General features: G+C 41.9%; 1 protein-coding gene across 3 annotated transcripts in view; it reads right to left on the reverse strand.

The window, feature by feature from the left end:
• Nucleotides 1–26,964, reverse strand: part of grm8b (glutamate receptor, metabotropic 8b) — a 205,371-nt gene that overhangs the window by 122,124 nt on the left and 56,283 nt on the right. For all 3 annotated transcript variants that reach the window (XM_056264900.1, XM_056264898.1, XM_056264899.1), the window contains exon 3: nucleotides 9,557–9,773. In XM_056264900.1, coding sequence (XP_056120875.1) covers nucleotides 9,557–9,773 — 217 coding nt within the window. The remainder of the gene's footprint in view (nucleotides 1–9,556; nucleotides 9,774–26,964) is intronic.

The following is a 26,964-nucleotide window of genomic DNA, read 5'->3' on the forward strand; positions in this document are numbered from 1 at the left end:
CCCTCCCTTCATGTTCGCTCTGGAATTCCCTGCATTTTTTTTTTTTTTTTTACTTCCTGCACATTTCTTGTTTCCGAGCATTACGTAATCACAGTGTTCGACGGAGACAGATCTACAGATCATATATAAAAGTCTAATTATGTTCACCATAACCTAAAACTATAATGAGCAGCTGCCGGTAATTACCACAAACTCGAGACCCTCACAGAGTCATTGAGAGTCTGATGCAAAACCACAAATGCCCTGAAGACCCACAGTAACAAGCACTGCAGATTTCCAAAGCCTGCTATCTTCTATAGGGAAAAAAAACAACAACTCAAGACTGCAGGGCTGCAAATCTGGTTATTTTATCTCACTCAGACAATGGGATTCAATGCAGGGTGGGTGTGTGTTGGGGGGGAGAATGGAATTCAATTTCTACCTCACAGGAGTCACCAAGCCGTATATGCAGACCAAAACACTTCAATCCCAATCCCAAGGCGAGAGGTATATCATCAGATTGTGATTATGGGAAAGGCATAGAATCATGAATGCTTGATAGATACTGTGTGTGGAGGCTTTACTTATTCTGCTCACATGATTGAAGTGCACTTTGTCTCATATGAAGCAAAGGTGGGCAGTATATGTTTGCTTAAATTGATTATGTGCAATAAATTAGTATAATATTAATACAAAAACCTTTAAACTATTCAGATTTTCTCATCTATATTTGCAGTCACAATGACCTTGACCTGTGCTTTTTCAAAACTATATATACACAGTACCGGTATTTATACATACATAGTCTGTGTGTTTGTGTGTGCGATACAGTACAGTGCAGTACAGTACTTTTTCTGATGTTTAAATTTTGATCGAATTTTCTTTGATTTCACTTGTAAATTACTATTTTTATTTCCTTTGCTTTTTATTATATTGTATCTGATGTTTTAAAACACATTGGTCAGCTGTTGCTGTTTTAATAGTTATATATAAATAAACTAAACTTGGAACTTGAGACAATACTTAAAAAATGCATCCTTGCTGAATAAAAGTATTCATTTCATTTAAAACAATCTACCATAGTATATAACCCACACATTATGTAATATGTAATTCAGTATGACAGTAAAGAAGCATTCACTATATGGCACCTATTAGACCAATCTCACAAGAAAACTGTTTAAATCAACAACCGAATCTCTTAAATATCACTATCACAGCATGCAAGTACACAAACTTAACATTACTAATATCCACTGTGAATATTACCGGTAACAAACACTCAGTATATCACAACATGCTTGTGATGCATTAATGGCAAATATCAACCTGAATGTGAACATTGAGTTATTTCATTTCACACAAAAACATGAGGCGTAAAAGCAAAGAAAAGTCTCTTTCACTCATACACTGACCACAAACATAACCAGATTTCTCAAATGTAAATGGAAGAATTGAGCACAAACTAACACCCTGTTGTGTCATGATGAAAGCATCTTAAAACACCTTCTGAGGTGGTTTCTTTGTTATCTGTCTCGAATGCATGAGGATATTTTGACTTATGGTACACAAAGAACCTTTAGGTTTTTCAGAGTTGAAAAAAGATGTTTCAAATGTTCTTTACACTAAGAAAAAATTGTTATTTTAAGAACTGTTCACAGAGAACCAAAAAATGGTTCTTCTGTGGCATCACTGTAAAAAAAACTTTATTTTTAATGTGTAGTAAGGGGTTCATTGCTTCGCGTTTTAGGAAACAGGATCACTGAATATGTTCTTTGAAACTCACAGTGTCCTTATAGTAACATATGTGGATTCTCAGTTTTGAGAATGAACAGTTGATTTCCCTCAACTGTAAGCCAGTGAAGTCTAGAAATGTGAAACCCAGCAGTCCCTTATCTCACAGTAAAACCTGCATTTGTTTTTGCAATTTACCTTAGCCATGATATGTTGACCCCATTCTCAGGCTCCTTGGCCCCTACAGTCTGCCATGACTAAAGCCACTGAAGTGGAACAGCAGCTCAGGGGACCTGCTTTAAGTGTGTATGCTGAAAAGGGCTTCTTTAGTAGGTTTTCATCCATTTCTTAAATGTGAATAGTGAGATCCAGATGGGCTGACGAGCTGTTTGTGGAAAAATGCTAATGAAATGTTTTTGTTTGTGTTTGATTTCAAGGCATCGCAGTTAAGAAATCATGCATTCCTCAAATCTTCAAACCTCTGCAGTTTCATAAAGGTGTCATTTGAGAAACAATTTTAAGTGGAATCAGGCCCCTCAGATGTAGATTCAATTAATATTCAATGACCCCGGTATGTTATTGTACCTCAAATCCACAGTGTTTCCTGCAAGGCTTTATGTGCTAGAAGTACACAGCAAGATAAATGACAAAAAACACTTGTATTGACACATAATCTCATTATGTCGGCCCCTGAGTTTACTGATCAATACCAATAAATCATTCAAAATAACATAACACGAAACTCTTTTACTTCAAGCTCCCCAGATAAGGGTAGCAATTTTAAGATCTTAAATTTGTTACACTTAAGTGTGCAATGTGTCAGTCAGTCAATACTATCGATTTGAATTAATCCAAAAGACAAGGTCAGAATTCTTGACAGTTAAAATGTTTCAGAGCATTTTCCAACTAATTTCTTGTTTGAAATCTTGGGACTCTAGAGCCAAGAACAATATAAAAGTGTAGCAGTTTCATCTATATTGACACCTTCAAACACAGTGCTTTTAGAATTGAAACCCAAGGTTGGAGCTGTGGTTTAGTGGTTAGTGCTCAGGTGCTCATCTTGGAAATTCAGGTTTGAATCTAGCCTGCATTATATTATGATTCAGCTGCCTGTTTTTTTGCAGCAGCAGAAGTTCAAAAAGAAAAGAAAAATGAACTATTAGATAAGAAATGAGAGCATGAGATGAAGGTTTGTGATCATAACTCAAGCTGGGCAACTTTTTATTCCTGTGAAGACACAGATTTGAGACTTTGCCTCATCTTTTGTAGCCATGGTTCTAGCACTTCTTTCTGGCAGTGCATTTTCACAGTAATGGAATAAACTGTCAAGAAGAAACAGCAGATTTCAGATTTGGAAGAACTTCCAAGCAAAATGGTTTACCAACCAAATTGTCTGAAATCTGATCACTGCTAGATGATCTCATTTTGGCACTCTGCTGCCCTCTGTGGATGGATTGAAAAGCAGAAATGAAAATTGTGACATTTACTCACTAATGTCGTTCCAAACCTTTATTTCTTCAGTGGAACACAAAGAGAGAAATTTAGAAAACAAAACGAACCATCATTATAAAAGTAGTCAATACATCTCAACTTCCCTTGAGATTCATGGGAATTTGACTCAGTGAGTCAAATTGAGTCAGTGACTGAATTCGGATTGGAATTAGTGAATACATAATTTAAGGCTTGTTCACACCAAGGATGAAAACTATAACTAAAGTTTTAATAATCATTCTAATTCTATGAGAATATGGAAAGTCCCCACCACAACTATAACAACAATGACACAGAGGAACGAGATCACTGGAATCTTTTTCAAAAAAAAATGTTTGACAGCCAATCAGAATCCATTCTGCTTTCAAGCGCGTGAGCATTTAAAGTGGCAGACGGCAAAACTGCAGTGCGCACTTATAAACACAACGTTATTGTCTGTTGGTGTGAATGCTATAGTTATCATTATAGTTATCATTCTTGGTGTAAATTGGCCTTTACACCGGTTTTGTGAACTAGATCAACTGATTAATTAAAAAGATCCGAATCAAAATAATGATTTGTTCATGAATTTTCTGTGAATAGTTTCAAAGTTTTGATCCGTTGCTCACACAAACCTATCGCAGTGTTTCAGAAAACTTGGAACAACACGAGGGTGAGTAAATGATGACAGAATAAAGAAAGAAATTGTGAGAACTATCCCTTTAAGAGTAGAAGAGTTCATTAGGTTAGGCAGATGGCTCCAGTTGGCTCATCAATCTGTTTTATGGGTGAGCGATTGGACGAACAGATGCATAAAACTTCTCTGAATCTTCAAAGGTGAAAAAGAATGAGAGAAATTAAAGAGATTAATCTAAACTAATGAGATCACCAGACTCCGGAAATCATTAATGCAATGACATCCTCACTAAATGGCTGTTAGTAATTTTCAGAGAACGGAAGGTTTAGCTGAGGTGGTTCTGGGTAGGGCTGAATTTCATCTCACTTTAAAATTATGTAAATTCCTTCTTAATCCATGGCGGCTTATCCCAGCCAATGAGGTCAGTGACTTTGCATCCCGGGTGAAGATTTCCACTATAAAAGCTGACACGCAGAGAGAATCTACATTATATCTTGGGTTCCTACTGTTGCTACGGGCTCATTAAGCATCTTTAACATGAGGGAAAAGACGTCTGCTCAGAATCTGTAGGGGGGATTTTGAATAACAGGCTCCAGCCTCTGTTACCTGTGGTGATACGGCAGGTGTGGATAACTGATTATAAGACAGGCATATAATAGCAAGCTCAGCAAAGAGGAGAGAGACATCCAGCTATGTACTTTTGATCATCTTGGGACAACCTAGTGAGCATAATGGGAACAGTAGCGCATTGCTTCAGGCGCAGTATGGGAGAGGCGGGAAATGAAGGAAACCAGAACCTGATGTGCTTGTATGTTTGAAATGCTACTTTATAAACTTAAGACTGTCTCTTACTGAAATTCTCCGGTTCACCTGAGGTGACTTGGGTTGTGCAATCTTAGCTTGGCTAGCTTTAAATTTTGAGCCAGAATTCAAAGGTGAAACGGTAACGTGAAACAATACTATGTGAAAAGTGATGTGTATAGTTTAATTGTGGTAAAAAAAAAACTTTTTAATGTCCAAGCTTAATATGCTGGGGCAACTAAATAGTTAAAAAATGCTAACAAGTATGACTTTTAAAACATTGCTCTGTTTGTTTGAGCTTCCTGACCTGCCTGGCATAACAACAGCAGTTCAACCAATGGTGTGAGTCTGGGCGGAGCTATTTGTTTCTGTAACCAGTGGCAGATGGAGAGTTAGTGGAGAGCACTTCATCTTTAAAGTCCCCATGAGCCAGAAGTTGCAACTACTTTACTTCGGTCACGGTGTTGTGACGTATTTCCAAGTGAACCAAGTGGGTTTTCTTTAGCGCTCCTCCTCTCCATCCCTCGCTCATAGCAGACTGACGGTTGAAGGGAAGTTGTTAAGGATATTCAACCCAAACCATCAAACTGACGGCATCAAAGAAGGAACGCCATTCCAGAGCGGAAGCAAATTTTCAGATTTACATCATAATCACATTCTTGTAGTTCCAAACTTACAAACTTTCGCTTTATAGGGATAGTTCACCCAAAAATGAAAATGCTGTCATTAATTCCTCACCCTCATGTCGTTCCAAACCCATAAGACTTTCGTTCTTCACAAATGAAGATCTTTTTGATGAAGTCTGAGAGCTTTCTGTCCCTCCGTTGACAGCTACGCAACTAAAACTTTGACGCTTCAAAAAGTTCATAAAGAGATTGTAAAACTAATCCACATGAATCGAGCGGTTTAGTCCAAATCTTCTGTAGAGACTTGATGGCTTTATATGATGAACAGATTGAATTTAGGCTTTTATTCACATATAAACACTGATAAGCAAACAAACGTAAAGCCCCTGCTTTACGTACAAGGACAAACCTCTTGCTGAAGCTCAAACTTGCTGCGTAACGCGAGAATGAACCTCATTGGTTCTCGCATGTCAAGCGAACAGGCTCGAGCTTCCGTTTACCACAACTGATGTGTGAGTTGATGAATGTTTATATGTGAATAAAAGCCTAAATTCAACCTGTTCATCATATAAAGCGATCGTGTCTCTTCAGAAAATGTTGGACTAAACCGCTCGATTCATATGGATTAGATCTCTTTATGGACTTTTTGAAGCGTCAAAGTGGTAGTTGCGTAGCTGTCAACTAGCTCTCAGATTTCATCAAAAAGATCTTCATTTGTGTTCCGAAGATGAAAAAGTCTTAATAACTAACTAACTCTTTAAGTTCAGGGCCTGTTACAACATTCCTATCAACCAATCCCTATCAACCAATCCCTGCCTCAGATTTTAGGGTTGATGATTGCTTGATAGGAATGTTGTCAGAGGAAAATGTTGAAATTACTTGAACCTACTTTCAATAAATAATCAAAAAATTACAATTCTGCATTGTCTTCAATTTGTATTCCACTTCAAATGAATGAATACAATTTTGCTTTCTTCCAAATCCATTGGAATTTCTCATTTTAAATTCTCTCACAGGAGGGGATGCCCATAAACAAGAAGACACAAGCAAACATGACCATGAATACTCTGCTGATTTGGACAAACCATGCCTGCTAAAAGGATAATCACAAATATTTGAATGTTTTCCAAACAGGAAATATGAACAAAGTCAAACAGCACAACACTGATCACCATAGTCTTGTGCATGTACACCAGATGAACAGCAGGAGAAAGTCACACACACAGTTTCAGTTTCTCCAATCATGTAACAAGATCACTCAGACTGATGAGACATCTCAGAGAGACAGATTGTGCCGTTTTAAATAACTCATGACGGCAAACCAAACATGAATGGGCGTGTGGTTGTTCCCAAAGGGAAAGCGAGTGTTTGTTTTCCCCTTCCATAAAACCGCTATTTTATCTGGAACAGCAAATTATATATTGCTGTCATTTTTCATCATTATTGTTGCTTATGCACCATTTACATAGAGATTGCATTGCCTTGCTAGTGAGAACGGCCTCCTAAACACTACAGTAATGATGTAGTGGGGTTTCAAATGATGTAGAGGGTCACTTTGCCACGCTGCAAGGCTCCACTGCATGCCAATCAGGCACAAAAACGAAAATTAATAGCATCTGGTTACTGCTTGTTTATTCAAGAGTATAATTAACTGCCAGTTATTAGTGTTCTGGAGACAGTTTCGTTTTTAACTCGTGATAAGGGGCACATTTCAAATGCAAGAAAGTGAAGATTGTGTCAAAGGCTGATTTGAATAGAGTACATTATGAATTTTCCGTAAAGACGCCGAGTCGATTTTTATGTTTGACCTTTGAGGGGGGAAAATACACAATAATTTTAAACGCAAGTCCAAATGTTCTTTCTGTAATTGGCTGTTATGAAGGATAAAGCAGTGTCAAACTGCGTCTACACAATATTTCTTTAGTTCAATGCCGTATTTGACTTTATTTTTTTAAATTGAGTGCAAAGGCCAATCACCAAATACAGCGGATTTGTACAATAAAGCTAAAGAATCCAGCAGTTTTATGATTTCTCATATTTTCTACAGCCAAAACCAACAACCGGGTGCTACATGCTTTGTGAACAATGTTTTCTGATACTAATGCAATACCCTTTTATATTTGGATATGTACGATTTATTAAAGCAAGGGGTTTTACATTTTCTTACACATTTTTTTTTCCTTCCTATAAAATGTAAATCCAGCTATATATATTTTCATGAATAAAGTCATAATTATACTGTGAAAAGCATTATAAATATATTTTGTTCCTATTAAGAATTTAATTGGGCCCAGTGAACAAAATAATTCGGATTAATCTCATAATTTACTAATAGACTTTAAAAGCAGATGGAAACAGTAATAATTATTTGACATTGTAATATGTATTTGACATTTTTATACCATTCCATGGATATTATAGTAATGAATCTAGTAATCATTTTTATAGAATAGAAAATCAAGAATCAAGTGTATAAATTGGTGCTCATAAATTCATATGCCTCTCTTTTCTCATACATTCACAAACCCCATCCAGAATCTAAATATAAAAAAAAAAATACTATACTGAAAAAGCGACATAATAGACTTTACATAACCCACAAGACAAAATAAAACCTGAAATGAAACTGTATTTCCTCGTTGTGCATGTCTAAATTTGTGTAAAATCATCATCATATAATAATCTTATCAATAAAAATATAGTAATAATCAAAAAAATAATATGTTTTAAATAAATTAAATACATTTTTAAATGTTATGACTTTACATAAAAACATTCTGCAAAGGTAAAATTGTATCAAATTACCATGTTAGCATCTGACAAAACAGCACTTTTCAGAGAAATACATAATCCTGTCAAAATCATATTAAAGCACCTAGACTTGTAGATTCAGACAGCTGAGCATGTGCGCAAACACACACACACACACACACAAACAAAGCTGATGCGCCTGGAGGAATGATCTTAATCGCTTACATGTGTCTCTTCCTTTAATTGTATTTCCATAATTACAACATAATTAATGTGGCATGTCCATGTCTACATGAGCAAGACACACTGCAATAATAAATCAATCACGCAGCACGAGTTGACCATGATGTGGTTTGTTACGATGCTCTTCTGGGATGCCGTGGCGAGTCCATTACTGGACCTGTGCCTGTAATTATGTCTCTATATCAAAGCCCATTCTTCTACTCTCTTTCTTTATTGATAAGCTTCTCTGTAATTGTGGTTTCCCCTGGTCGTGTGCTAACAGTAATGCTCTATATTATCGCAGGCTTGTGTGGGAGGGAAAATGGGTAATGTGAGCCATTACTGCGCGACCTATGCAATGCAAAATGAAGTGAATTATGGGTTAATGGCAATAAGCAGAGAATTCCAAAGCAGCGTGAGCATGAATACAGATTTTTAGTTCTGGAGTGGCGAGTTCTTTAAGCCATTCAAGGTCACAATTGAATACTTTTTGTATCTTCTTCTAGCTTCTGACCTTCTTACCTCCTAGACTATTCATTTTTGTGCAAAATCGCTGAATAAATGGATAACAAAACATAAGCTCAGCTCGACTTTGATGGCTCAGACTTGACAGACTGAAAGATGGGGGTTGAGGTTTTCAGATGTGTTCTTACAATTTTTTTTTCATGAGTTTTGACCTTTCTTCTGTTGAGATTGTGATTTCCCTTCCATCTCTGTCAAGGCATGTAATTCAGTCTTCGTGATGTTTTGTGTATAGCAATGCTGGTCAGCAAACTCGGAAAAAGGTTCGTGCCACAAATCAGTATGATGCAGTTTGTATTTTTCAATGTTTTGTCTAAGATATTTTTTGAAATGCATTAAAGCAGACATATATCACAGAAAAAGGTTTTTCTTTTGCTTATTTGCAATAAAAGATTTGGATTGTGTACTATGAAAACACCATCTATACTAACACAACCAGTCCAACCAAATCATTTACTAAAACTAATATACAAAAACAGGTTATTTATAAACCATAAAAATATTGACACCCCATTTATGTATTAACATCTATTCAATAACGACCCTGATGAACGACAATGTACAAGTATAAGGGTAGTTAAGAAAAAAAACTCAAAACACACACACACAAAAAACGAAGAAAAACAATAAAAAAGAAAATATTATATTCTGCAAAAGTGTGGACTATATCCCAAAGCTACGTCGCACCTCTTGAAAGAAATTTGAATTTTAAGACAGCCATCCAGTTGAGATCAATGAAGCGAGACGTACATCAGCAGATAATCTGGAGCCCTCGTATAAGAAACACATTTCAAAATGTTCTCTGGAAGCTTACCAGATTCTCGTGAGATCTGAACGAATGCCTCCACACCGCTCTCTCCATAATTCCCCTCAGATGCCAGCGTGGAGACGTAGTTCCAGCTCATGGCGGTCACAATGTCCAGCATAGCTTGGGCCTGGTAGGAGTCTGGCGGCACAACCCGGGAGAAGAAGTCGTAGCGGGTGTTATCGCTCAGCTCCGGCGCTGTGGATGCATAGCTGATCTGAGGGATCTGTTAAAGGGGAGAGAGAACAATCTGTTATGCAGGAGAGATTTTAGAGAGTCCTAAACCAGAAATAGACAAGTTCTTGTTAGGTCTTGGTTTTGTTTTTGAGGTCTATTAGAATATGTTTCATGCTTGAAAGTTATAAAAACATCTCATTGTTGTTATATATGTATTTTAATTCATTTTAAAGGCTGTTGTTCACTTAGGTCTATTTTTATTACCACAAAATATATTATCCGATTATTCGATTAATCGTCAGAATAATCAACCGATTACTCAAAAAATCACCTGAGATTAGTTAAAACATAAATGTTTTGCATTTTGTGACTTTCAGTCAAATAAAAGACAATTTTTTCCATCATATATTTACACCATGGTGGTGGAAAAAATATGAGATGGGGGAATTTTTTTTTATTTCCAAACATTTGCAGTCAAAAGTTTTGCGAGCGAACGCAAAGTTTCTCGGGCCATGCAAACATTTTACGAGGGAACGAAAAGTTTCTCAGGGGACCGGAAACATTTTGTAAGTGAACGCAAAGTTTCTCCGGGGAACGCAAATGTTTTGCGAGTGACGTTTTGAGTCACAACATTTGGGAGAGAACACAAAAGCATTTCCTCTTATCTCCTATTTTTTTTTAGCTCCGCACTAAGAAAGTTGAAAAGGAATAGTCATAAAGACCCCTTTAAGAGCAAGGTAGAAAACAAAACTTTCAGCCCCAAAAGAAGCAAATGTTGACTCTTTTATAAAAGTTAATCATTCAATTCTGCCAGAAGCAAAATGGAAAATGCACAACCATTTAAAACAAGCAAAGGTGGAGAGATACATGCAACCTCCGAAACCACTTTAGCCCAAAGCTATTGATGCAAAGGACCAACCCGTGAGGTGACGCAAAAGGTGAAACAAGACCAGGTAACGAAGACAAATCAGTACGTGTTGTGGTAGAAAGAGTCGAGGTGAAGCCTGCCAGCAGGCAAGCTGGGTAATGGCTTCTTGTGGCGATTGACGGTGTGATTGATTTCTCCTCAGCCAAAAGGCCAGGCTGTCAGCCGGAGCCCCAGAGGCTGCGCTCATCAGCATTCATTGCAACAACGGCACGGGAGAGAACCGGCCCGCAATACAAATGCCACTCACTGGCTGGCGAATCGGGTACCGGCGCTTTTTCACCCGCAACCCTGGATCGCATGCTTGTAAATACAAATGTCACGGATGTGTTGACATGCCTGTGAAACATATGCGTGTGTGGGGTTTTGTGTTATTTCTGCAGAGTGTTATATCAAAGGTGCAGCACGTATGGGCTAATGCCAACACTAGACTGTATTCACACCTTAAAAATAAACTTTTTGTCTCATGATTATCAGGTGTTAAATGACAAGATCGTGTCAGATTCCCTAGATTAAAGGACAGTTCTAGGTTAAAGGCAGGTTTGTTCCAGAATTTTTTTTTTGTTATGCAGGTTGAAAGTCTCTTCACATCCTGATAGCAATCACTAAGTAATAATAAGCTTCTTTTGGGGCTGAAAGTTTTGTTTTCTACCTTGCTCTTAAAGGGGTCTTTATGACTATTCATTTTCAACTTTCTTAGTGCGGAGCTAAAAAAAATAGGAGATAAGAGGAAATGCTTTTGTGTTCTCTCCCAAATGTTGTGTGTTCCTTACGGTCACTCGCAAAATGTTTCCGTTCCCCCGAGAAACTTTGCGTTCGCTCGCAAAACTTTTGACCGCAAATGTTTTCACTAAGTAATCACTAAGTCTAAATGTATTTATATGTATATAACTTCTGCGGTAGGCATAGGACCATACAATGTTCGTCCAATCATTGCATTCGGACCGAATGCAATGATTGGACAAACAATTTATGGTCCTTCACCCACGTCATTTCATAAAAAAAAAATTTCTGCGAAAAACAAAAGATTATAAAGCATTAAAATTTTATAAAACTACTCTATCATTGTATGGACAAAATAAAAGGCAATTTTCTAAATATCTTGGGTATGACTACAAGTATGTTTTAGACAACTGTATTGATACTTTTTTTCAACTTAATAACTAATGTAAGTGTATTCACAAAAACAAAAGCTACACATTTCTGCTTTAAGCCCCCATAGAGATCCATTGTATGTGCATTACTGCAAACACATTTTTTCTTCACTTGCTATCAAAAGTCAGATTACAGTTTTTTACAATCACTTTGCTACTATTTTCAGAACCTTGATGTCATTTTTCAAAACTCTAGACACAAAACTCAAAACGATAATCACTTGTAACACAGGCTGTCTAATGTTCAAAACATTGCATTGTGCATTCACATCTTTAAAGAAATCTTGCACTTGCACAATCATTGGTTCAAAAAACAAATTAACTGTGAAATACCATTGAAACATAACTATAGATCACCCACACACAAGCAACCGATAGTTTCACTGTGTCATTGTTCGTACAATCATTAAATATTGTAGAGCAAAATAGGTGATACAGGTTTCATTATGGTACTACATGTACAGTAAATACATCTCTGTAAAAGTACTGCAGTAGTAGAGAGAATATTACAGACACAGTGGAATCATTGTGAACAAAGTTTGTAATATATTGATGCAAAACACTACAGTACAATCACAACATGGTTTTTTGAATCAAAGCAAAAATAATTAGCTATGAAATAGAAAAGAAAAGACAGTACTGTAAAACATCAAATGCAGTGTTCCTCAACTTGCTGTAAGAAACTAAACAGGAGTGATTACTGTACTTCTACACTGTCATCAACTCTGTGTTGTGGATTTGGCCACAGGTTCTCATCTACATCACAATGGATGTTGGAAAATGACATCTTGGAAAAAACCTTTGGCATGGCGAGTCCAGGCCTGACACTGCTCTGCTGTGATTGGCAGAATTGGACACGCAGTTACAAGGGCCTGCATCTATACAGTACTGTACTGTCAATACTGTACATAGTCTGAAAAGGTGGTACAGTATTTGGCACCATAGACACAGTGTCTGATGAAGCATTACAGTATGATAAAATATTAGGCTACATCCATGGATATTGTAGTCTAATTGGTTCATGCCATGCTAATTGGTGACAATGAATCTCATTATCTTGAAACTTTCATGATTTACTGTAAACATGGAAGATTGTGTGTCTGTTATACAACTATGCATTAAGAGTAATGCAACAGTTACTTATCATTTTGAGCAGTTGTATCAATTGATAGTTAGATCATTGTAAGGAAATGAATAGACACTCATTTGAAATGTAATGTGTGAATTGCCTTTTGAAATAGTAGTACTTTGATGTTAAGTTGTGTCATATTGAACAGGTGATCTTTGTTGAATGAACAAATGATCTAAGTTTTATGTGTATTGTATCCAAGCAATTGAGAAAAGGGTTAGAGTTTTGAAAAATGTGCTTTTTGATCATTGGTTGTGAGTTTTGTGTCTAGAGTTGTGAAAAATGACATCAAGGTTCTGAAAATAGTAACGTCTCGGTTACATATGGTAACCCTCGTTCCCTGAGGGAGGGAACGGAGACGTAGGTCAGACTGACCAATAGGAATCTCGCTAGAGAGGCCAATCTACTTCGAGTGAAACTAAAACAAGCCAATGCACATTGGCATGCAATCATTTGCATCAGCTGCGCGTCCTCGTCAGCGCGGGTATTTAACAGCAGCTGTTATGATTGCACGCTAGTTTTTTGCTGAGGAGCCAAACCTGAAAAAGCTGGCCGCCCCAGCGGGCGGCAGCAGATGTGGCGACGGGACCTACGTCTCCGTTCCCTCCCTCAGGGAACGAGGGTTACCATATGTAACCGAGACGTTCCCTATCGGTCAGTCACTACAACGTAGGTCAGACTGACCAATAGGAATCCCTACCAAAGCGCCACAGCTGCTGCACCCCATCCAGCGCCCCATGCAAGCCTCTACACCTTCTTGCCTAGAAGGACGATAGGAGGAGGCTACACACAGAGTGTATCTGTCACTGTTGTTCCGTAATAACCCATACAGTGAGATTATTGGATAACACTGGGAAAGCGTGCCCTTCAGTTAGGAAGGAGGACGCTGCGGAAGCCACTTACTTCAAGGAGTTATGTGGGGAATACATATGGACTAGCCCGAAGGCTGTACTACATATGAGATAGTGGGTGACTTAACCCAAGGGAAAGACACGGGCTTCCGTTAGGAGCAGCCGTGGAAAATATACACATATGGGATCCCCGTAGGGTCACACATATGGAACCCAGCCCAGATCCGGTTCTCAAGGATTCAGCGGATAAAGGCCTGGCACTTGGACGCTCCGCCATGTCCGGGCCGAGGGGTTTTTGGAGGACTCAACAGGTTTTTCACTCTGGAGCAATAAGGGTGCACAGTAGGGTGCAGCAAGCCGACAGAGCCGGGCCTCTCGGTGCTTCTACCCGTTTAGGGTGAAAACACGGGAGGAGACCGGCTCTACACGTAGGCTATAATATCTAGCGAACGTGTTAGGTGTCGCCCAGCCCGCAGCTCTACAGATATCTGTTAGCGAGGAGCCACGTGCCAGCGCCCAGGAGGATGCAACGCCTCTCGTGGAGTGTGCATGCAACCTGAGCGGGCAGGGCACGCCTTGAGCTTGGTAAGCCAAGGCGATGGCATCCACTATCCAGTGGGCCATCCTCTGCTTGGAGACAGCCTTTCCCCTCTGCTGGCCTCCGTAACAGACAAAGAGCTGGTCTGAGGTCCTGATGCTTTGAGTTCTGTCCACGTACATACGCAGAGCGCGAACGGGACAGAGCAAAGCCAGGGCTGGGTCTGCCTCCTCCAAAGGCAGCGCTTGCAGGTTCACTACCTGGTCTTTGAAGGGAGTGGTAGGAACCTTGGGCACATAGCCAGGCCGGGGTCTTAGTACCACATGGTTGTCACCCGGCCCGAACTCTAGGCACGATTCGTCGACCGAAAATGCGTGCAGGTCTCCTACCCTCTTGACAGAGGCCAGTGCAACCAGTAGCAAAGTCTTCATGGAAAGAAGCTTTAAGTCTACTGACTGCAGAGGCTCAAAGGGAACATCCTGAAGTGCTCGAAGCACCAGGGAAAGATCCCAAGAGGGTATGGAGGGGGGTCGAGGAGGATTTAATCGTCTCGCCCCCCTAAGAAACCTGACGACCAGGTCGTGCTTCCCCACTGTTTTGCCATCTATGTGGTCGTGATAAGCTGAAATAGCGGCAGCATGTACTTTGAGGGTGGAGGGAGACAGCCTTCGCTCCAACCCTTGCTGCAAGAAGGAAAGCACAGACCCTATCGAACATCTCCGGGGGTCTTCTCGGCGAGAAGAACACCACTCGACGAACAGGTTCCACTTCAGGGCGTAAACACGTCTCGTGGACGGCGCCCGTGCTGAAGTGATGGTGTTAAGTACCTCAGGGGGTAAGTCACCTAGAACCTCCGCGTCCCGTCCAGGGACCAGACATGGAGTTTCCAGAGGTCTGGACGCGGGTGCCATAGGGTGCCCCGTCTCTGAGTCAGAAGATCCTTCCTCAGAGGAATGGGCCAGGGAGGGACTGTCCCAAGGAGCATGAGTTCTGGAAACCAAGTCCGGGTGGGCCAATAGGGAGCCACCAGAAGGACCTGCTCCTCGTCCTCCCTGACTTTGCACAGTGTCTGTGCAAGTAGGCTCACTGGGGGAAACGCATATTTGCGGAGGCCCCGGGGCCAGCTGTGTGCCAGTGCGTCCGAGCCGAGTGTTCCCTCGGTCAGGGAGTAAAACAGCTGGCAATGGGAGGTCTCTGAAGAGGCAAACAGGTCTACCTGAGCCTCTCCGAACTCTCTCCAGATCAGCTGAACCACCTGGGGGTGGAGTCGCCATTCTCCCGGAAGCACAGCTCGTGATAGCTCGTCGGCCACACGGTTGAGCACGCCAGGGACATACATGGCTCGAAGCGACCTCAGATGCTTCTGACTCCAGAGGAGGAGATGGCGGGCGAGTTGCGACATGCGACGGGAGCGTAGACCACCTTGTCGGTTGATGTACGCCACGGTCGCAGTGTTGTCCGTACGGACCAGCACGTCCCTGCCCCGTAGCGGCCTTTTCAGGCAGCTCAGAGCGAGATGTACTGCTAGCAACTCGAGGCAATTGATGTGCCAATGCAGTTGGGGAGCCGTCCACACCCCTGACACTGCATGCCCGTTGTACGTGGCACCCCAGCCGGTGGCAGAGGCATCTGTGAAAACCACAGCATGCCTGGAGACCTGTTCCAAGGGGACTCCTGCCCGAAGGAACGAGAGGTCTGACCACGGGCTGAAGGTCTGGCGGCAGGCCGGTGTGATTGCCACCCGGTGAGTGCCATGATGCCACGCCCATCTCGGGACTCGGCCGTGAAGCCAGTGCTGAAGCGGTCTCATATGAAGCAAGCCGAGCGGAGTTACCGCTGCTGCCGCTGCCATATGCCCCAGGAGCCTCTGAAAAAATTTCAGTGGGACCGCTGTCCTGCCTTTGAACGTGTTCAAGCAGTTCAGCACCGACTGAGCGCGCTGCTCTGTGAGGCGCGCTGTCTGTGCGACCGAATCCAACTCCATACCGAGAAAAGAGATCCTCTGCACAGGGGCGAGTTTGCTCTTTTCCCAGTTGACCTGAAGGCCCAACTGGCTGAGGTGCGTGAGCACGAGGTCCCTGTGTTCGCATAACTGATCTCGAGAGTGTGCTAGTATAAGCCAGTCGTCGAGATAGTTGAGGAGGCGAACGCCCTGTTCTCTCATGGGAACAAGGGCCCCCTCCGTGACTTTCGTGAAGACACGGGGAGACAGGGACAGCCCGAAGGGCAGGACCTTGTACTGATATGCTCGACCCTCGAACGCAAAGCGCAGAAACGGCCTGTGTCGAGGAAGAATCGAGACATGAAAGTACGCGTCCTTCAGGTCGATCGCTGCAAACCAATCTTGGGGACGGATGCATCCGAAAATGCGTCTCTGCGTGAGCATTTTGAACGGTAGCTTGTGGAGGCTCCGATTCAAAACTCGCAGATCCAAGATCGGTCGTAACCCACCACCTTTCTTGGGTACAATGAAGTAGGGACTGTAGTGCCCTGACCTCATATCGGCTGGAGGGACCGGCTCTATCGCGTCCTTCGCCAGTAGGACTGCGATCTCCGCACGCAAGACATGGGCATCGGCTGCTCTCACTGTAGTGGAGTGGATGGCCCGAAACTTGGGGGGACGCCGGGCGAACTGAATCGCATAGCCGAGCCTGATGGTCCGAATGAGCCAGCGAGACGGACTGGGGAGCGCTAACCAGGCTCTCAGAGACCGTGCAAGCGGGACCAAAGGGACTGTAGGCGTACCCGGAGTGGGGCAGCGAGGTGGAACACAGGGACGTGGCTCGGGAGGCTCTCTCTGGGAGGCGGCCCGTAGCAGGGTCTGTGTGTGCTGTGCAGCACTTACCTGGTTCCACGGGGCAGGAGGTGCAGGAGGCGGCTCGGTGGCGTTCTCGAACTGCACACTGCTGCTCACTGGCGACAGAGGAGGCGGATGAGAGTGGTGAGGATTCTGTCCTCCCACTGCTCTCCGGGTCCTCTTCGGACCCAGAGATGGTAGAAACTGCTCTTTTATTGAAAATTTGGGTACCGCTGGTTTTGAGGCCAGCGGCGGAACACAAACAAAACGAAACACAGGATTTTCCACCCGGCCCTCTTCCGGGGGAGGGAGCGATGCAGTCATCGTCTCCTGGAGAGCAGTCCCTTCCATCTCCGGGTCGCCCGTCCTAGGGCCGCTTACCCCTGGCTTTGCCGCCCCTCTTGGCGGGGGCCTGGACGGGCAGGGCGCCCTGCCTGCGACTGGCTCCACGGCGCCGCTTAGGTGGAGGCTGCTGCTGTGGCACGGGAGCAGGGGCAGACGCAGGCGGACGCCCTCGGCGACGAGCAGACTGAGGTGCCGCGGGCGGCGGGGTGGAGGCAGCAGCTGGCCGCCGCGGCAGGATGTGTTTGATGGCCTCAGTCTGCTTTTGTACAGCCGAGAACTGCTGGGCGAAGTTCTCGACCGCGTCGCCGAAGAGGCCGGTCTGGGACACAGGGGAGTTGAGAAACCGGAGTTTGTCAGACTCCCTCATGTCAGCCAGACACAGCCAGAGATGGCGTTCCTGGACCACCATGGTGGACATCGCACGACCCACCGACCGCGAGGTCCGTCGCGATGCGAAGTTCCTGAAGAACTTGGGGATCATGACCACCCTCGTGCAGGTCCTTCAGTGCCTTGGCCTGATGGACCTGCAGCAACGCCATGGCGTGCATGGCAGAGGCAGCTTCCCCAAAGGCCTTGTAAGCCTTGCCGGTTAAATCCGACGAGTACTTACAGGCCCGGGAAGGGAGACACGGTTCTCCACGCCAAGTGGAGTTAGGGCACAGTTGCATAGCAACGGCCCGTTCCACTGGCGGGATGCGCGTGTATCCCTTAGCTGCCCCGCCATCAAGGGTGGTGAGGGAGGAGGAGCCACCGGAACGGTTTCTGGCAGTAAAAGGTGCCGTCCACGTTCCCGTAAGCTCCTCATGCACTTCCGGGAAGAAAGGCACTGGGGTGGGTTGCTGAGAACCAGCGCGCGCCACCCCGAGATACCAATCATCCAACCTCGAGGGTTCGGGACACGGTGGAGGATTCCACACGAGCCCGACCCCGTTGGCGGCCCGGGAGAGCATGGCCATCATCTCCGGGTCCGTCTCAGGCACCGCTGGCACCCCCGAAGGAGGCAGCGGTGCCGAGTCGTCGTCCGCAGAGAAGTCTGACCCACCCTCCGATGCAGCGATCGACATCTGGTCACTGGGAGCCCCAAAGGAGACAACCGGTACACACCTCGAGGATGGTCCAGCTTTCTCCAATGGAAGCTCAACTGGCTGCGGAGCATGAGAGGGGTGAGGGCTCCTAGGGGGTTGGTTCCCCGAAGGAGACGCGCTCACCGTGATCCTCAGGTCACCCGCGCCCCCGCCCGAAGCAACCCTCTGAGGAGGATTGGAACGAGGCAGAGGCACGGGGACTCCGCCCCTTTGCAGGAACAGGAGTCTCGACCGTAGCTCCGCGATGGTCATCTTCCCACAATGGGTACATGACTCATCCACAAACGCTGCCTCAGCGTGTTCAATGCCCAGACACACGAGGCAGCGTTTGTGACCATCCTGTGAGCCCAGGTAACGACCGCATCCAGAAACACACAAATAGAAAGTCATCTTTTTCTTTTTAAAAGACGCTCTCTATTTGTGTAAGCTCTTTTAGGGACTGCTCTCACTGGTGCTGAAACACGCAGGGGAACAGTCACTGCGAACACAGACAGGAATGTGCACCTGTCTGTGCGCGATCTCTCTCTCTCTCTCTCGCTGTCTTACCAGCCGTGAAAACAGCTTTTGAGCGCTCGTACGGCGCACCTTACCAGCTGTTACAACAGCTTTTTGGTTTGCTCAACACCACAGACAGGAGAGAGAAAAAGACGACTGTTCGCGCTGCCGTGCTGTAACGCCCGCACCGGGAAGGAGAGGTCCAAAGAAGAGGCTCGCTTAGTAACACTCTGTAGGTTTAACATGAAGCGTTTGGCTCCGAAGCAAAAAGCTAGCGTGCAATCATAACAGCTGCTGTTAAATACCCGCGCTGACGAGGACGCGCAGCTGATGCAAATGATTGCATGCCAATGTGCATTGGCTTGTTTTAGTTTCACTCGAAGTAGATTGGCCTCTCTAGCGAGATTCCTATTGGTCAGTCTGACCTACGTTGTAGTGACTGACCGATAGGGAACAAAGTGATTGTAAAAAACTGTAATTCAAATGTGATTTTTGTTTCAAATCTGTTCACATGAAATAACATGGTTTCACTTGCATATTTCAAGCTTTAATGCCATCTCCATCTCGAGCGATTACCATGCGCACATGATATTCGTATGTTTTTCCGTTCGTCAGAGAAAGGCATTTTGGATGGTGCATGGAGTAACTTTTAAAATGAGGCATTTAAAACGCTTTAAACTCTACCCTGAAGTTTCGCTCCGGAACATTTCATTCAGCCGCTCAAGTGAATGACAGAAACTTTAAGTAGCTCAAGAGAGACAGTCTGAATCTCTCTCTGCCTGTTCAAATGCCTCCTTTCAGAACTCAGCCCACAGTGTTTTGAATTTTGCTGCACAGTAAAGGTTAGACTCAGAAATGATGCCTGTAGAACTTAATTTCACGCTCATGTTTCCTGTTTAATAAAATATTACAGAGCCACAAAAGAGATGCAGAGAAGACTAAAAACCTAAGACTTTTTAAAGCGGCCATGAGGGAAATCAAATGTGATACTTTCCATAAAATAATATATTATCGCTGATGGGGAGAAACAAATTAACCTTCATCAGCACAGCAATAATATTTCCTCATACAATGCAATTCAGAAATGCATAATAGTGTGCAATTTCCATTGTAAAGTACATTGAGTTAAGAACCCGTAACTCTTTGGATTACTTTAGCTTGGAGAAAGTTTGTTGCATGAACTGTGCATTTTTGCCAGGATTTACCAGTGTCCTTAAAATGAAATGTAATAAATACAATTAATTAATCAAATAAAATAAGTATAATTATAATAAATATTATTACAACTATACACCTATTATTCTATATATATATATATGTATAGGTTTAAATAAAATGTGTTTATTATAAGAGACAATAAAAACAACTGTCCATCAAACCACTCTTTTCCTTGTTAAAAAAATGAACTTGATTTTCAAAAGTCTCTGAGAAACATATCATTTATTTAAGCCACGTAATAAACTTCTTTTGGTAAAATAAATAAGTATAATGAACTACACAAAAAACAATTAAAACATTTCTAGCACGTTTTATAATTACCCCAAAATCAAACATAGTTCACCCCTCACGGACGTTATCACGTCCTTCAAAAATACAGGCAACAGCAACACATATGTGTGACATAAACACACTCACTTCACTGAATACTCGCTGGCTACGAAATAAATAATCATTAAGGATCCAGGTTTAAAAGACTCCACACCTTTTGAATATAACAACATCGATGTCTGTCAAAAAATAACAAGCACAATACACGGTAGTGTATAGTGTAAATATGTAAATAGTGTCACATTCCTAGTTTGCATAATAAAGTATTTACAAGAAGTTCCAGGGAGTACAAACATTTCCTGGAAAACAACTGGTTGAGTGGGTTTTCCAGGAAATGATTGTACTCCCTGGAACTTCTTGTAATAGTTTTGTCTACGTCATCACTTTCTAAGAAGAGGGAGAAAATGGCGGCCTGAGCAGCCAGAGACGTTAACGTACATACATAACGCACGCGAGTATACATTTGATCTTCACTCGCTGAAATTGAATCAGAATTCAATAATTCACACTGCATGCTAAAGAGAATAAACTCCGATCCAATTGAAACACCTCACCGGGTTAACACTGTTCAATGTGTTGGGGGCGGGAACAGGACGTTGTGTGTTATATTTTGACAGATTTTTTTGCAAAAAATGCAAAAACTACATTATTCTGATTCTGACATTCCTGATTTTAATATTTTAAATATTTTTTTATTCTTGACTTATTTCATTTTCATAATTTTGGCAATAGATGAACTGTTAAATGAGTGATCGTGAGAAGAGTCCCTGTAGTCGACCAATTTGACTCAATGCTGATGTAATATAAATTTAAGTTTACAATAAAAGATGATACATTTTTACATGATTTGTTACATTTAATTACCCCTTAGCAGATTTTGAGCCATACTATATAAAAACTCATGCGCACAGAAAGCCACTTTAGACAGCGCGCCGACCACATTGAGTTCTCTTTCCAGCTTGAATGGACAAAAACACAAAAGTATGCCAAAATGCTCACCATGTCGAGTATCCTTGTAAGCACAGTCTTAAATGAGGTAAATAAAGTCTTAAATGACGGTCATTAATGTAAATCAAAGAACAAAAGACAAAGAGAAAATCATTCACTGCTCTTGACTGATTAACTTTTGCAGCTTTAATAAGGATTAATCTATATTTAAATGATAATTTATGTAGTGACGACTGTGAAGTGTTTAATAACTTTATTTCCTAAAGATCAAATATTTAAAGTATACTGTTTTCATGTTCTTTTTACATTAATTTGGATATTAACTGTGAGATTATCACAATCTAAAAATATATTAAGAACTTTAATGTTAGGTGCGATTAATTGTGATTAATCGTAATATATTTCAATGTGATGAGGGGAAGAAAAAACGTAGAAAATATCAGAGTTATCTATGTACTACATTTATGAGAAAGTTTCAAGTTCTAGAACGCAAAGATGATTTGAAGCAATTGCAACACATGATTGGAGCATCACCTACAACTGACGGCTGTGCAGATGGCAGGATCATTTCACTGTCTGTGGTTTTGCAATGAGTATGAGGGACAAATCAGACATTACTTCTGAGAGCTGCTGTCATCTTCACACGTCTCGGGCGTCTTGTGTCTGAGAGACGTGGAACGAGTGTGAGGAAGCGGAAGAAAGTCTTTTAGATTTGAAAGATTTCTCAGAGGATGTGTCGTGTGTTTTGTACTATATTAGCTATAAAGTGCTGGCACTCCAGTTGAGTCTTACGGATACCTACAACGGGAACAGACTTATAAGTCGTATACCTCCACAGTGATCACCTACTTTCTCAGTGGCCTTGGTTATAGTATATTCACCATATATTTCAAAAAGTCTTCAAGAGCTCTAAGCCTTGAACGAAACCAGCATGTTCAGAGCTGAATAACAACTATGATATTTTCATTTTAAACAAATATGTGCTTCAAAGTTAGTACAAGATACAAGACTGTGTACCTGAGTACTGTGTGTACTCTTTTATACTGCTGTATAAGAAGTCGCTGAGAGCGTCGTTAAAGGGGTCATATAATGCCATTTTTGTACAAGCTAATATGATTCTTTAGGGTCTAAATTAAAAGTTTGTAATATACTTTAATTAAAATTTTTCATTAGTATTGTAAGAAAACACTTATTTTACCTGGTCAAAAACAGCTCTGTTTTCAGCACGCCGTTTCAGTGCATGACTTTAAATGATCATGAGCTTTGCTGACTCTGCCCCTCTGTTCTATGCGTACACCAGAGCTCTGGCGTACACCATTTGTAACTCAATAACCATAACGCGTTGTTCAGTATAAACGTGGGATTATGAATTATATTGAGAACGTCATACATAGAAAACATGCCGTAATGTACCCTGAGTGTAAACCTTAGACGCATTCATTGTGAAGCGTGCAGCTAGCGATTTGCAAAGATTAATATATTAATATAAAGTTTAATAAAACGTTACACTCACTTCCGTTCTTCTGGAGATTCAGCAGGAACACGAATATCTGGTAGCAGCTACCGATCCATTTTTCATGAGCAGCAGCTTAGCAAATCCAGCTTTATACTGATCCTCGTCTATAAAGCAGTCTGGTGAGAAATGATTCGCGCAAACATGAAAGCATTGACGTTGCTCGTGGGGAATATTCCCTTCGAAAACAAACACAGCCACTGCGTCTTCAGCGGTTCGGATTTAGGAACATTAAAATGACTGCTGTGTTCGTTATTACACCCAAGAACAGAACACCACAATCGCTTAGACGCCATTCTGCTCATAGACAGTGCTCCAGCGTATCAACAATGACCGCGCCGGTCCGCGCAGACTATGATTGACAGCTCTCTCATGGAGCTGATCTCACCCGCGAGGGCGGGTCTGTGTTGAGACGCTCCTGTCAATCAACAATCGTGGGAGGGGCTTCCGAGCTTGTGACGTCACACGGTCGAACGGCTCGATTTGAGGCAGGGGAAAACATATAAGGAGATTAAAACAAAACCACTGGATGGATTTTTATCATTATATGATGGTTGTGTACAGACACTGCCAACACACATTTCAGTACAATCAACTTGTAAAAGTGCATGCACCATTATATGACCCCTTTAAGGGTAACGGCAGCAGACAGCGCACACGAAGCGTGCTCTGTGGGGGCCCCGCTGGGCATTACTGGTGTAGCACCACCCCAGCAGAGTACGTCCCTGGGCTAGAGGTCCAGTTGCACCATAAACCGGCTCAATCTCTTCCATCTCAGATAGGGGTGGACCAGTACTACTTTATTTGATTTTTTATTCTAAACTGTTTTAATTATTCTTACTTGTTTTGATTATTTTAATTTCTTCTATGTAAAGCACTTTGAATTGCCATTGTGTATGAAATGTGCTATATAAATAAACTTGCCTTGCCTTGCCTTGCCTTTTATGAGGCAATGAACTACAATCCAAAGAAGAACAATGAATGATTTACTGCAATCAGAAACAATGGTACAATGTTAAACTATTGACAAAGTCATACATTACAAGTACAAAAATAAAATATTGTATATTATTATATTTTTCACAAATGGTTACACACATACACACATACACAAATTTTTTAGCACACCAGGGTGACGCATGAAATTGTCTAGCTATGATTTTTTGTTTCACAGGAGTAAAAACTATGAGGAAACACAAAAGGCCAAATTCCATTAATCATCGATCACAATGAGCAGGGGCGCAACTACCCAGTGTCAGAGGGTTATGCAGCAACAATTTTTGCGCCCTAACGCTGAAAAAACTAACGCTGACTTTTTTTGACCAATGCATTACACAGGTGTTGTGCCGAATTTCGACTCCCACCAAATTATTACCCCCCTGGCATTGGTAGGTTTAGGATTAGTTGTGGGGGAGGGGTTAGGCTTAGGGGCGGGGTTGGGATTAGGCAATCAGGTGCTGACTTCAATGAGGGGGGTAATAACTTGGCAGGGGGTCGAAATTAGGCACAACACCGGCACTAACCCGGCAGCGCCGCCAATTAAGCAAAAAACAAAACAAAAACAAAAAAACGAATGGGCCGCGGCTCGCCGATGTACGAGTTTATGGGCCGTTAAGACAAAAAAAAAAAGTATGAGATGTAGGCCTATCGGCCGAAAAAGCACGTCGGCCCACCGGGAATCTCCCGGTAGTCCCGATGGCCACAGAGATATAGATAGCCTAGTACATGCCTGGATGTCACACTTTAAATCCTACCTGTTGGCTTTCAGCATGCACTTATTTAGCTGCTGTCGCATCAATTGACATGACATCTCCTTTTCCTTCTTTCTTTTTCTATTTTTAGCCCCCCAGCATTTTGTTTTATCCATCTTTTTCGACGTCAACTCACTACTCCTGCCTGCTCGCTCAGCGCTCACGGCGCTCCCGCCCGCTCGCGATATTACCCCGCCCCCCTTCTCCATGAAGGGCGCCTACTCTAGCCTGTTAGTCATCTAAAATTTTATATAACATTGAAGAAATGCAGAAATGATTTAGAAAGGCACAACAGCAGCTACATATAGAAAATACAATATGTATATAAATATATATATATATTATTTATTTAAATTACTCTTTTTTTTTTACCATCGCTTTGGTGCGCCCCTATGCGCCGCATATAGCGCATAGCCTACCCACTTTTTGCGCCACTGACAATGAGTAAAACCAGAGAATATAGTTCTGATGTGCATCAAAAGATTGTTGAGCTTCACAAAATAGAAAGTGACTGTAAGACAATAGCTCAAACATTGCAAATCCCCATTTCCACCGTCAGGGCAATAGGCCTAATTAAGAAGTTACAATCAACTAAAGATGTTATGAATCTGCCAGGAAGAGGACGTGTGTCTTAATTTCTAATGCACAGTGAGAAGTTTGAGTGGCCAAAGACTCTCCAAGGATCACAGATGGAGAATTACAGTGCTTAGTTGAGTCTAGATGGATTTAGTTAACAGTTTTATTTAACAATAACAACACTGATTCACTTGCACTGTAATACCAATTCAATAAGGCAGACTGTAGCTTCATTTCTACTTATTATGAATTATGAGTTGCTTGTAGAGTGGGATGCTACTTTTCAAAGGTTCGTTCATGGTGCTTTGAATTATTTGCAATAGTTTATTCATAAACAAAAGTGAATGATGTGGAATTTTAAAGCTTTACCTGATTTTTAAAGCGTTTTGTTTAACTGTTGTTATCTTTTTTTAATCTCTATGAAACAAAGCACACAGTCATCTGTGTTTGCCTCCATAATGGAGCTGTCAAATTGAGAAAAGCCCTCACTGCTGATAGATTACATTCAGACAATACTAATTAACCTCTCTGAAGACCTTTATTTAAAACACTCGCTGCGAGAGAAGTGGACACAAATTGCCACGGAGTGAGAGATGCTTGCGCTTAATCATTCACTCTTTCATTTTCCCTCCTTGGCCTTTTTTGACGCATACAAAAGTGCTCACATGCCATAATTATATATTCGCCATCCTCAAAGGAAGTTTTATATAGCGCCGCAGAGCTAAGTAGCTAACAGAGTAATTCATCTCACATTAGCATTAGCATGAGTTGCCTCAGGAAGTTCCTAATGCTAAAATAAAGTCTGTGCTTTACATTATTCAAAAAAGACTTTCCCATTTTGTTCTAAAACATAAATTACACACAGTCATGCCTCAAACATGCATTGTGTTCTTTAAAAACATAATGGTGCTAGCATGTAGCATTAGCACACTTCCTTTAGATCTGCATGAGGTGCTTCATTTTTAACAGGATTTAATTAATGACATCAGTTCTGGCAGCTAAGCTGTATGTAAATATACACAAGGTTCATGGTCTTAATGCCATGCCACAATGGGAGCAGGTTTAGTCTACTGAGATGATATTTATTTAGGAATCCTGATGTTTTCTCAGGTTGGCTTCATGCACGGCTACTGCTGTCTGATCTGAGGTACCTAGAGGAAGGTGCGCAAATGTCAGAGTTATTTGTTTGACAGACAGATGTCATCATCCTCCTCCTCCGGTCTGGCCACGAGAAGACGACATAATGATGACTGAATTTACATTCTTATGTTCGTCTGAATAATTTGTCACAATGTGACATTCAAAAGCATTAATAACAGGTCACAGCCATATGGCATCGCTGCCTTCAAGTCTTCCTGAGACTTTCCTACTTCCAGGTTCATATTTTATTCATAAAGTAGACAATTTCTTTCTCTATTTTTCACTTATCAAAAAATACAGGACACTTTTTAGGGCTAGTGCTAGCAAGAAATAAATAAAGAGCAAAAGATGTGCATTATTTTCAGTGTTATTTTAGTATTTTATATACTAGCCTATTATAGTATTTAATGTTTGGAATTAGCTGTTGTTGGTTTTTTTCAGTTTT

The sequence above is a fragment of the Rhinichthys klamathensis genome, unplaced genomic scaffold (assembly GCF_029890125.1).
Source record: "Rhinichthys klamathensis goyatoka isolate OS25496 unplaced genomic scaffold, OSU_Roscu_1.1 h1tg000228l_1, whole genome shotgun sequence".
Classification (NCBI taxonomy): domain Eukaryota; kingdom Metazoa; phylum Chordata; class Actinopteri; order Cypriniformes; family Leuciscidae; genus Rhinichthys; species Rhinichthys klamathensis.